The following is a 12,675-nucleotide window of genomic DNA, read 5'->3' as shown; positions in this document are numbered from 1 at the left end:
GGGAAAATGCATTAAAGTAGGTGGAGTTAAAGCCTAGAAAACAGCAGTATTAAGGAAATCTGTAGCACTAACAGTGCCACTGAAGGTTTATGTTTAGGTCAAAAGTAACGTGTGGCAAATAAGAATGTGAATTCATAGTGCAGTAGCTATTTCACAGTAATGCCCTCTGTGATCAATCCTTATCTGAGGTAGCAAAGTCCCCTTTCTGAGACATTTTTAATACACACTGCAATGTGTTGTAAATTCACACTACAAATTACTGCATGGTAGCATCCCTTAGAGACAGTCCTGCTGACTAGAGATACAGACTTGGCCCTAAATGTCAGCGTGTTCAGACAGGCTGCTTACCACCAAAGAAGGTTCCCATAGAAAGTGAACAGAGAACACTTCAAATTTCATAAGTAATTTATCCATCCAACAATGCACCTGTCACTCCTTGAAACAAAATGTCATGACGGAATCACAGGTGTAGTAAGAAAAATTAATCACATAGTGTGATTAAAGAGAAGAAGAGACACGAGATTCTAATAATATCTTTCTACTGAAAAAATGTTATAGAATAATTGGCCAGAGTAAACCAATTAATTATCTTCTAGATCCATGCCACTTGGGAGTCTCTCAGCATGTATCATGCTCCATGAAGTGTCTTCCTGAATTTTCAGGATTCTTCAATATCCCTGTGTGTAATGAGATTATTTTAAAATATGTATTGAATAAAAAGGGATGGGAGAGACTCTGATGGAATGGAGCGCTTGAACAGTTTGAGTGGGTAAAAGTTATTTGTGGCATGCCGTTTTATCTCCATAGGATGCTGTCTTTCATCTGAGAGCATTCAGTTGAGATTCCTGCACTCCTTTGCACCTCTGCGACCTTTACAGCACAGGGCTTTAGACAATTACATTGACTGCCAATACAGTGTGTCTTTGTATGCACACACACCTTGTAGCACATAAATGCCAGCAGTGCCAAATTTGGGACAAGCTGGACATCACAGTGCATATACAAACTTGAGTTCATCAAGTCTGTTGTGCCTGCAGTGCAAAGTCAAGCAGTGCATACACACTGGCTCGGGATTTTAGGGCATGCTGTTCTAGTTGATCATCTCACTGGGCTGCAAACAGGCAAAAGATCCCAGTCAGACATGCACTGTCCTGAAATTTTACTGCAGAATAGTGAGGTAGAAAAAAAGACCTTCTAAGGGAAAAGGTTAGCCCTAAAGGTGTGGTGTTCCTACTAGGCAGCTGGACTAGATGATCATTGTAGGCCCTTTCCAACTGAAATACTCTATTCTACTGAGGAAGAAAAGGGAGAGGGGTATAGTGTGTTAAAAAAGGATCATTAGTGAATATCAGGATATTAACTCCATAAGTCTTGACTATGGGAGCTGAAAGACCTGTTTCTGTGAGCCAACTTAATGTTGAGCTCATTAGCTCCTATGTGCTGCCCAGGCATCAAGCTATCTTGGGAGAGCAATACTTGGAGTGTATGTACTTTGTAAGCACTGCATTCAGTTTCTCTGCTTTCTGTCCACTCTAGTCAGAAGCTTTTGTGCAAAGCTTATGCCGAGATCACTAAGAGCCTTTATTGTCTGCAAATATTTTTCAGGATAAAGACTTCTGTGTCATCCTTGTGCCACATCATGTACCAGAGTTCCAGCTGATCCAGAGTTTTGTTCGGGTTGTCCCTTTCTGTACTTCCAGACTTGGTCATGAGCTTTATGTGTTCCATCGTGCAGGATTGCTCAAGTGAGTCATGTGCCTCTTGACAACAAATGATGTATTTTGAACTGCTTCTGTGGAACATACTTGCATCATTCAACCTAGCGCCAGATGGGTATTCCTTTGTTATCTCAGACTAAGCTGGTATTCTACACGATATGGCACAACATCTTGCAAAAATGGTAGCTTGAACCCTCAAAACAGTATAGTTGAAGAGCACAGAACTGTGCCTGGGGCAGTTAGAAACAAAGCTAAATAACTTTGTCTTCAGCAGCATTGCTGCAGCTGTCTTGCTTCCTGTTCTGGAGTGAATCCTAAACCTACTCAAATGTATTGCCACACAGCACTATACTAGACAATGTAGAAATAGCCTTATATTTTTCAGTGAAATAAAGTAGTTAGTGACATGATTTTTAATGGGGGGAAAAAAAAGGTAAACATGTAAAAGCAAGCACTCTTCTGACTGCCAACATTATATATATTTTCTTTTAAGTAAAACCAAATTGCAATGAGTGGATTCATTTAAAATTTGTATATAGACTGCTAACTTAATAAACAATGGGCAATTAGCTGCTTCAAGTTACCTCACTGTGGACCAAGGCTGATAGAGAAACACGGTGCAGTGTTTGCCCTTTGGACTTGGGTCAGGTTGTGTAACACTGATAATTGAAAGCCTGGTGTAGATTTAATTCCTGGAAACATAGCATAACTCTCTAGAGAGAAATGCAGTAATGCATTTCTGGAACATGCAGAACACAGCAGTAACCTCATTCTTGAGTACCTATTTTATGTAATTTATCTCTTACTTCTTTTTTTGAATCATTTATTTCATACCTTCCAATTTCTGTGAGACACTGAATACTTCTCTAGTCTGAAATACTGGTGAATTGGAACACGAAACCTCTCTTGCTATGACTTCTGTTACGTGGTATGAATTTTCCAATGCTTTGGTTGTATAACACACCTCTACTGGCCCAAACACCAAGCTTGAATTATGGTGCAGTTAGAGATTATTTTTTAATTATTATTATTGGTCTTAATGTAGCTAAATACTGCATGTTTTCAGAGAAATACTTCTGTTTTAATTGCATACTTAATCACCTTTTGGGTTGTATACAAATAGCTCGTGCAGGAGCTGGCCAGCTACTGTTGGACCTGTGTAGAAGCTTTTTTACCGTGGGATGAAATTCGGCTTCTGTGTACTCCGTAAGAATCCAGCTGGCTGAAGAGAAAGCCACTGGAGTAATTCCTGTTAATCTCAGCCACAGCTGTTCAGTAATTCACCAGTAGGACTGGTAGTCATATGTCCTCTTGCGATACTGGTCAAAATTAAACTTATCAGGGTTTTTAAAAACACTTTTACAATTCTGATTAAATTGTGCATATTCCAAATGATACCACCCCTTCTATGAAAACAGAATAATGTCATTAGTAGCATTTTCCAGTCCTCCTTGTGGCTGTGCAGGGGAGTAAGGAAAAAATAGCCTTCCATTGAGGTTCAGGATCAGAAAAGCTATGGAAGAAACCCGATGAAGCTTTTGGAAAAACTTCTGAAGAACAAAAAACTAAGTGCACAACAGCAGATACTCTCTTAGATAAAACCAAAATACAAAGAAGTAAAAGATCAATACATTGTACTTGTACCAAGGGCTTTTGAAAGGCATGTGAGTGAAAAGGAAGTCATAGAAAATGGAATAGAAGAAAAACAGGGGTAAGAAGATGGGAATATGAAGACATGAAAGGGCAAAATCAGAAGAGGCACAGGCACAAAATGATATACTGATTAGTAGAGGTTGTAAAAGGACTAAGAAAAAGTGTTAAGTACACAAAAAGCAAGAGTGCAGCAAATGGAAGTATAGGTCTGCTACTTAACAGTGAAGGAGAAAAAAATAACAGATGACAAGGCATAGGCTGAAATGCTTAATGGATACTTTCCCTCAATTTTCACTAAAAAGCATAATAATAATAATAGCGTCCTGGTCTCTGAGCAGTCAAAGGAATTGGGCATCTAGAATGAGTTAATTCATTGCTGGAAGAGAAATGAGCACAGACCTTGGATAGTCCTTCTTACTATTTAATTCACACTGGATCTGGTGGTTTTGTTTATTTATTTATTTAAGTTACAAATTTTTTTGCATATTCTGGTTTTTATTACATTAAAAATGTAGTTCATTATTGGCACAAGTGCCTCCACTTGGACATGGGTGGGGAGAAAAACTCAAATGCTGGGCTCAGTGGAGTGGCAGGAAGATAGCACGCTTGTGGGTTGCAGAGTGAACCATATTGCTAGTCTTGCTGACCATCATCCTCATCACTTGGTTGATCTTGCAATTAACTGGAAATGTGTTAAATGTGAAAGCTAAGCTGATGCTGACTTAGAAGTTCAGGATTAGTTTGTAATTTAGTAATCAAATGTATGCTTTTGAACACTCAAATAATCAAGTTGAAAATGATCAATGAGATTGAGCTTTGAAATTTCCCTTAATGTATCAGGTATTTGTGTTAAGGTACTAGTGCTATTCATTATACCATGTTCCACAAAATCAGTCTCAATGTGACTGTGACTTAGGCTGAGGAATAGCACATACAAGTTTAAATTGAAGGCAAGAACAACAGGAATGGAAGTTATACTATATGAATGGCAAGTTTAACTGGGTGGAAGAACTTAGTTCTTGGAAATTAAGTTGTAATTCAGTTCCTTGAACAGCACTCTGTAAGTCTGTATTATACAAGCCTTGTTTAACCAGGAAGGGTTGATGCCTTTAACAGACAATATGAGGGAGTTCCTTAGCTGCTATACACTCTCCTTTGAAGTAATTTTTTTAAATAATTAGCGGCTGGGAAGATGTTTTATAACAGAGTGTGTAAACTAGTTAAGCGCCAGGATATCCTTGTCTGTAGCTAACGTGTTACTGGCTGTATATATTGCACAGAGACCTTCACAGCATACCACTGTTGTGTGATTACTAATTGGCAATCTTATGTTTATCAGAGGCATTTTGTTCATGTAAGTTTATCCTCATGTATTACTATTCAAAGAAAAGAGGCCTAGCACAAATGTTAGTAATTTGTTCTTGTTGGAGAAATTGATGTTACTGCCTTTCTTTTGTGCCATATCCAAGGATGACAGTTGGCTCTTTTCTTCCCCCCCCCCCCCATCTCCTTTTTTCTTTTTTTTCTTACCTTTCTGTGTTTGTTTTTTCTTTTTTCCCCATGTATGTCAGTGTGCAGTTATGGATTCTACTTTCATTTTTAAAGATTCTTTGCCTTCTTTCTCTGCTGGCTCTTTTTCCGTTCAAAGATTAGGTGATATCTGTCATAGCTAGTGCTTTGTGGGAATGGGCTGTAGGTGCAGAAGGACTGAATGATTAGTAGCATTTAAAGCCGCATTCTTCAGTTGTCTCAGGTAGATGTGTGATCTCTTATCACACAATAAGTTAATATGGATTTCAAACAATAGTCATATAGTAATCAGTCTCACCTTCTAAAAGACAGGTTTGGTGCTTGTGGAAAGGCATGTCTTAAGCATGGGAATTGTCTTTAATTTGTCACAGAGTTAACTTTTACTCTTTTTTTCTTTTTTCTTTTTTTTTTTTTTAATAGGTCATTTAATGTAAGAAGGGCAACAACCAATGACCTACTTGGTGTCAAGATGCTTGTTAAAACCCTTAGATTGAATGAAAGTATATTGAATGACTTGAAGATATTTATTCTGGCTCGCAGGGATCCAGTGAGTATTTCTTGCAAATAAATGTACAAGAGAATGGATAAATACTAGTGAAAACATCCAGAATTTGTTACATTACTCTAAACTAGTATACTATATATAGAGAGTATATAGGTACTCAAGTCAGTACCAACAGTCAGTATAGGGTGTATCTAACCTGTGGCCTTATACCAACTACCCTCTTCTTTGGAGACTCCTCAAATGCAGGGACAGAAGCAGGCTGGATGCATTTTTTGGCCACCCACAGCCCAATTAGCATTGCTGCTTTTTCTTGCATGCACATTTGGTTCTGTGATGAACATGTACTTGTGTTTTGTCACGTATGGGGGCCTCTTTCTTCTTCCCATAATATGGCCAGACAGACACTCATCAGTTAGTAGGGAACATCTGCATTTTTGTTGTGTGATGGAAAATTCTGCATAGCCAAAAAGACAAACACTGCCATTACGAATCATATAGCTGTAGGGAAATCCATTTTATGTAACTAAATATCTGTTCTAATTAATATTCTTCCCTAAGATCAGAACTTCACACAGGACTAAATTAGTGACTGAGCTCATAGCTCTCCTGCAGCAGCTAGATCCTAACTGAAACTTTAGTCCAGTAGAATTCTGCATGGTCGAGTCCAGCCACATACACTGCTTAAACATTACGCCTTGAGTTAAGGAAGAGTGGTTAAACTGAGATGGTGTATAGAATGTGTACTGGGAGGAAAATATTTTAACTGTGATCATGTGGTGAAATACACAGTTACAATTAAAAATAAAGATTACTAATGAAATAGGAAATGTGCATATGTTGCTTTTGCCTTGCAGGATGGGATTCCAGTACAGGCTTTCATAGCAGAAGTTTTGGATCAAATAGTTGGCATTTCTGTCATTAGAGATGAAATGGTAAATTCTATTTCTGTGTTGTATGAAAACTGTAATGCTTAGCCCTTAACACTAAAGGCTGAGTTTCGTGCTTGCCACTATACGTGTATCTAACAGAAAGGATATGTAAAAGATGCTGCTTCTTTACACTTTCTTTCTGTCTTTCCTATGTAGACTGTATTAATTCCCTTCTCATAGATGATTGACACACAGATGAAAAAAAAATCATCCTGTTATTTGCAAGAAGCTGATGATGTGTTCTGAAAGTATGCATCTTACACCTCTTTTTGCTGCTTTAGCACAAGCCATTCTGTCTCCTAAATATGTCTATAATCACCTATTTTGCTCCCTAATTTCTGAAGTCAACAAGCAGTTTTGCCATGTGTACTCCGAAGAGTAGTAGTTGTCCTTCTGGACTGGCTTTTTTTCCCCTCCCACAGTAGATTCTGAGTGATAATGAATCACACACTTAACTTCAAAACAAATAAAAAGCACATGCCCTAATGGAGTACAAAAAGAGACAGTGTTGCACATTACTCTTGAAAAGTAAACATTCTTTAAGCATTAGTTGTGTGGTATTCTGCTGTCTGACAAGGCAGATTTTAGATTGTTCAGCAGTTGTAATGTTCAGTTTTTAAAATAGTCACTTCTGTTTTCAAAAATAGCTCTTAATTATATTAAGAGCATTGAGATAAGAGGATATAGTGATTTCTCTTGAGTGTATAAATGTGCAGAAATCTCAGCTTATCACTTCAACATGGAAGACTTGTTGGAGGGCACTTCTTAACACAGCTCTTCTCTGTAGAATTCCCCATTTTCAGTGTAAGTTTTGTGCGGGGATGGTCTAGGCTTCTTCTCTGTGTTGGAAGTTGGCAACACAGAAGGTGGGGTTTTTTTGTTTGTTTGTTTTTTCCCCTCCATTAACGTCTATTAACCTGTATCAGACATTGTTGTGAAAGGGTCAAATATGCATTCCCTGTAAATAAAGGTGAGCAAGCTGCAAGAATAGATTTTGATACAATGAAAAGATTTTCAAGAAAAATATGTTCAGTCAGCGTGCTTTAATTGAGAACAACTCTCAAAGGCACTTAATTTCAGTGTTCAAATTTAGTTCCTTAATTGATAGAAAGCAATTCATTGGCACTTGCTAAGACATAGTAAATGTAGCTGTTTCATCACTGCTGATTTCCAAGTTCTTTTCCAGGATATTGAGTATATTCAATCACACTACAACATGGAAGATTTTATTAATTTTAATCACCACCAGCAAGAGGAACATGGACATCTTTGCCACTTTGTCTTAAATCCTATATTTCATCACTATACAAAACACTTTCTAAAGGAGATTCTTCGCTTGGCCCACAAATCTTCTCTTTACTATCCTATTTATCCACAGTATGTGGAAGGCAAGGTAAGGAGAAAGTTATTTGTATTTCTTATATTAAATATTGTCGCACTTACTTTATTTTTCTGTTTGCTTCTGTGAGTGACTGTAAACAGAGATTTTGTTAGCAACCTGCAGCAAACTTTGTTTTCTTCTTGCATGATATAATCTGTACTCATAGACATAGCTGTTGCAGAGTTAATCTGTAGGGTGCTCAGTAGTGCATGTGAATCCAGACTTACCAGGTATCTTCAGGAAGCGTGTGAAGGAGCCAAAATTTGAAGTGTACTTGGCCTTGGGTCTTTGCCTAGTCTTTGAAGAGAGAGAAGCTCTTCCTAGGGGGTGGCTCCTTCTGATCTGAGTCACTCTTTGCAAATGTCTATTTCTCAATTGAATTTAGAGAACCCTAGGGTGACTGTTCTCTAAATGTAGTTAGATGTCTTTTAAGTTAAACACATCAGTATGTTGCCGTGGGAGCAGCACATTAGAGGAGCAATTTGTTTGCTACCTCCTCACTTGTTTCTGAGAGAAGTATATGTGCTTTTTACCCACGTAAACATGTATTGGTATTGTCTTGTGTATTGTCAGACTCTTCCATAAGTGTGCTGTGGTACTAATAGTCAAGATTCTGCCTTTTCCTGTCTGTTCCCAATAGATCGGTTCTAGGATGAAGTAGCAAGCATCCGCTATTCCCACATTTGCTGAAGTTAGGACCCTGTGTAGAGTTCTAAGATGTGGTTTGGGTTTCTTGTTTTGAACAGCTGATACACCTTTGTCACTTGCAAATCAGTTACCAATCAGGTTTTAAATGACGGGTTATAAAGCACATATTGTATCTTTAACAATTATTTCTATTTCCTGTTGTAGTTAATAATAGAACCAGATCAAGTTGTGCTGTTCCACATACTGCCATTCAGATGCATTAATTATTTCAGTAAATTCACGACAAAGTGCTAGGCAGAGAGGAAAAAAGGAATTATGTCACTGGACATAATGTAGCATGAATAAATGCAAGGGGATAATATTAAAAACACATCCAGGTGGTTTATAAGAATTCAAAAGTGATTTAGATACTCTAGACGGTGTTTCATCAAAAGTCAGTGGGACCCAGACACCTCACTGTCACTGAAAATGTGACGTGTCTGCAAGTGCTACAGGAAAACCATAAGAACCTAATCCTGTGTGAGAAAGTCCATTTCAGAGAAGAACGTAATTTGTAGAAGCAAAATAAAAGATTCTTTCAAAAATACTCATATATGTGTCTTGTCATTGGTCTCATGTCAGAAGAGGGAACACAAGGTAAAATCGTCAAACATGTGAACTCATTGATGCGTAGCCATCTAAAGCTACTATCTGGCCCAGCCTAATCTCCTAGGCTCCTGCCAGCATTAATGGAGAAACACACAGTGCATCCAGAGGGCATTTCATCCAGCGCTCATAACTGCCTACCTTGGGACAGAAAGAATTGCCCTCTGGAGATGCTCACCTTGCTGACTCTGGTTGGGTGTCTGCATGGCTAGCTCAACTAAGCACCTAGCTTTTAGATGGTGACTGAGATGAATTCTGTCCTCAGTGACTTGGGTGTTTTTGAAATCGCCACAGTTTTTAACATAGGATTTTTGACAGGTTAGACATAGGTACATTTTTCAGAAGGATGCTTTTTCCTATACACTTTTGTGGACTTTTATTAAGTATTCTCTTGAGGAAGCAATGTCCTTGCATAGCATTAGGTTCTCAGGTTCTTAAGAGGCACTTAAAAAAATGCAGTTTAATGGCAGTGGATGGAAGAGAAAAATTAAATTTTACTGATGATTCCAGTTTGGTCTATTTCCAGGCTACAGTGTTCCTTTAAGTTACTTTAGTTTATCATTGCTTTCTAATAAATGGTAAATGTGATGTTTTACTCAGTTCTCAAGGTAGTAACATCAAGTTTTTTCAATGTTTGTGGATGGAATAGTACTTCAGTGTAATTTAGTTTGCGTTAATGTTCATTCTTTATTTCCTGTAATTCTCTTACTTATTTATTCCCCTTTCATGTCATAAATTATGACAGAGCTAGTCATGCTGTAATAAATGGAATACAGCTATTTCTAATGTTCCACGCTATTTGCATTAGCATTAGGATTTTTGTTCAAGTTTATGCCAGTTTATTAACATTTATCACTTGAATGAAATTGACATTTTAGTCGGTATAGAATTTCTATATAAATTCATAACCATTCTTTGCCAAACAAGCAAAGGTTAGCAGTAAGCAGATAACATAGCTTAATGAGGTCAAATCAAGCTGATTCATGATCACTATGGAGAAAAATATCCTCCTGGGGAAAATACTTGTGCTGAAAAATCCCATAAACCAAACCACTTGTTTATCTGTCATTCCCACAGAGATAGTAATGTAATTACTCTCATAATTATCTTCATTAGTGTCAGGAATTATCTGCAATTCATTCCTCTGCTCTGAGTATGTTTGTTTATTTGCTGATTTTTCTCTCAGATCTAGCCAACAGAGCTAAGAATTTTGTATTTGCAAAGCCATACAACAGACATCTGTGATGCACTGTTCTGACATTCTCTCTGCTGAGATATAGATCGCTGTCTTTCAGTTTCAGAATCCCTGTGCCCATTCCCTGACATCTGCCCTTCATTACATGGTTCCCGTGCGACCAAGACGACAGATTGTCTATCCTCTGGAAGAGCTTGGCATAAACGCTCCATCAGAGCAGGTCTCCAAGGATCAGGTGGGTAACAGAAGCAGCACCAGGCAAGAGGCATAGTGCCAGCTAATGCAGGGTTTGGCAGATGGGATGGCATTACCATCTTGGTGTTGATAGGTTGCTTCTTAATTACATTGAACATGGTATCCATACTCTTACAGTCCCAGCTTTGCTTCTGGACAAGAATTGCTTCTTCTAAGCTTGAATTTCAAACACATTATAAAGAGCAATCACTGAGCTATAACATCTACATGCTAAATGCTTACATTTTAAGAGTATTTTTTCATGTCATTACTTTCAAACTCCCAACATGCTTCAAATGCTCTGACTTACCGGGAAGAATGGCTAAACAGTTCAGTTTATTTAGGTATTATATTCTGCAGGTGGAAAAAAGACAATGTCATGCTGCTGACTATTTCTGGAGAAATTGCTTAAGTAAATTTTAGTTTTCAGTCCCAAAGTCAGGTTTCTTCCATGCACAAGATAAGCTCAAAGAACTCTTCAAAATATCAGGAATGATGTAACAGCAAAGGAAAATTTTGTTGTTATCAAACAGGTCTTGGTTGCGTAGCACTCATGCAGTCTGGAGGTTCTAAACTAGAAGTCTCTTAAAATTTCATTTATTAAAGAACTTATACCTTATTCTGTTTTAACATTTTTAAGCAAATAAAATTTGATGTGAAGATAGTTCTTCACAAGAGTAACTAGCAACATTGAAATATTAGGAAAAACACTGTTAGTGATGGATACTCTCAGTAGGTAGCTGTGATTTCCTAAAGAAACATAATTAGGGAGCTTTATGTCTGTCTACTAACTTCCAGTTGGCTGAGATGGGCTCCCATATAATATTTTTTAGTGCTGTCCTTTTCGCAGTTAGTCAGTAGTTTCTGGCATCCCAAACTCTTAATTAGGCAGCAGTTGGCAAAGCAAAATCCAGAACATGACTGAGGCCATTGGTCTGAGTTTGGCTTTGTTAAACAGTCTTCCCTCAGCATGCACATCCCTGCCTTTCTCTTCTCTGCAGAGAATTTTCTGATGTTTTTCTTTAAATGCTCCCTATTTTGTCTTTAAAATGAACTGTTGCTCTCTTACTAGAAGAGGTCGTCTTAGCATTTTTGTTGGAGCTGGAAAATCAAACTTCCTATGTTTGAGAGATTTGCAAATCTGTTGCCTGCTCTCTTCCCAGGTTCTTCCTGAGGCTTTCTGAGAGTTGCAGGTAGTGAGATAATTGTTTAAAATCTCAAAAGTTTAATTAATTTCTCCTTAATAAAATACGGAAGATTTTCATTAACAAAATTTTGCTGAAAAATAGAAATGGTTAGCCACTCTATAAGTATCTAGGCATATGCACTAGCATTAATTATAGATTTTTGACAGACTGTGTTCTATTAAAACAGACATCTGGGGTTGATCCCTAGTGGTAACTTGAGGATAAAGCTAGTCAGCTACTGCTGCCTGTAGTTTTGTGAAATACCAAGAATTTGAAACCATACAAAGTTAAATTGACACTTTTGTTGAGTGAATGAAATGACCTTTGGCCACCATACGCTGGGAAAGCTTTATAACTTAAGAGGTAACCAACCATAGGGGACTGAGTGTACTAATAAAAGTAAGAATCTGGTGCTGCTTTTAGAACTTGGATGCTTTGTTAGCTCTGGTAGTAGCCAGGCATAAGCCATTTGCCCTCTCTAATGTTTCACAAAGGAAGATTGATCCCCATCAGTAATCTTGCACTTTCCTGCAAAATCCTGCAGCTAAGTTGCAAATAAAATTAAGTGTATTTTTATAAAAATAATGTAACTGGATTTCAGTAGGCACAAAATTATTATACTTCTACCTTTTTGTAGCAATCAAAAGGCCTGTTTAGATACTCTGTAAACAGAAAGATGCAATCTGTGTTGCAAAGAGCAAAATATACCACCAAGGAGTTAAATGTAATAACTGCAAAATGGGAAGGCTGAGAATGGTCACCTTAAAAAATACTGTGAGATAAGGTGTAGACACACTTTGGCTTTAGAAGATGCTAGCAGGCTAGGAAGTGAGGTAAAAGGGAAATGGAAAAAGTGTGTTGTAAGGAAAGTGTGCAGAAAGAGGGAGAAAAGTGAAAGGCAGACAAAGAGGCTGGAGTAGGAATTAGTGGGAAGCTGTGTGAGGCAAACACCTGGACAGCATAAGGAGAAAATGTCTGTTATCATCTCTGTTATGGTGGTTTTGAAAAAGATGGGGGCAGGATCTTGCAGTATCTTAAAAGCTTTGGGCA

At 37.8% G+C, this 12,675-nt stretch overlaps 1 protein-coding gene across 6 annotated transcripts in view; it reads left to right on the top strand.

Annotated features, from left to right (window-relative positions):
- CFAP61 (cilia and flagella associated protein 61) overlaps positions 1-12,675 on the top strand; it is a 118,627-nt gene that overhangs the window by 28,224 nt on the left and 77,728 nt on the right. For 5 of the 6 annotated variants that reach the window (XM_056357463.1, XM_056357464.1, XM_056357465.1 and 2 more), the window contains 5 exons: positions 1,606-1,745; positions 5,322-5,448; positions 6,261-6,338; positions 7,522-7,728; positions 10,305-10,439. In XM_056357463.1, the coding sequence (XP_056213438.1) occupies positions 1,606-1,745; positions 5,322-5,448; positions 6,261-6,338; positions 7,522-7,728; positions 10,305-10,439 (687 nt within the window). The remainder of the gene's footprint in view (positions 1-1,605; positions 1,746-5,321; positions 5,449-6,260; positions 6,339-7,521; positions 7,729-10,304; positions 10,440-12,675) is intronic. The other variant, XM_056357462.1, reaches the window with a different exon arrangement.

The sequence above is a fragment of the Falco biarmicus genome, chromosome 12 (assembly GCF_023638135.1).
Source record: "Falco biarmicus isolate bFalBia1 chromosome 12, bFalBia1.pri, whole genome shotgun sequence".
Lineage (NCBI taxonomy): Eukaryota > Metazoa > Chordata > Aves > Falconiformes > Falconidae > Falco > Falco biarmicus.
The sequence above is the reverse complement of the archived record's forward strand: the minus strand, read 5'-3'. Positions and strand labels throughout refer to the sequence as shown.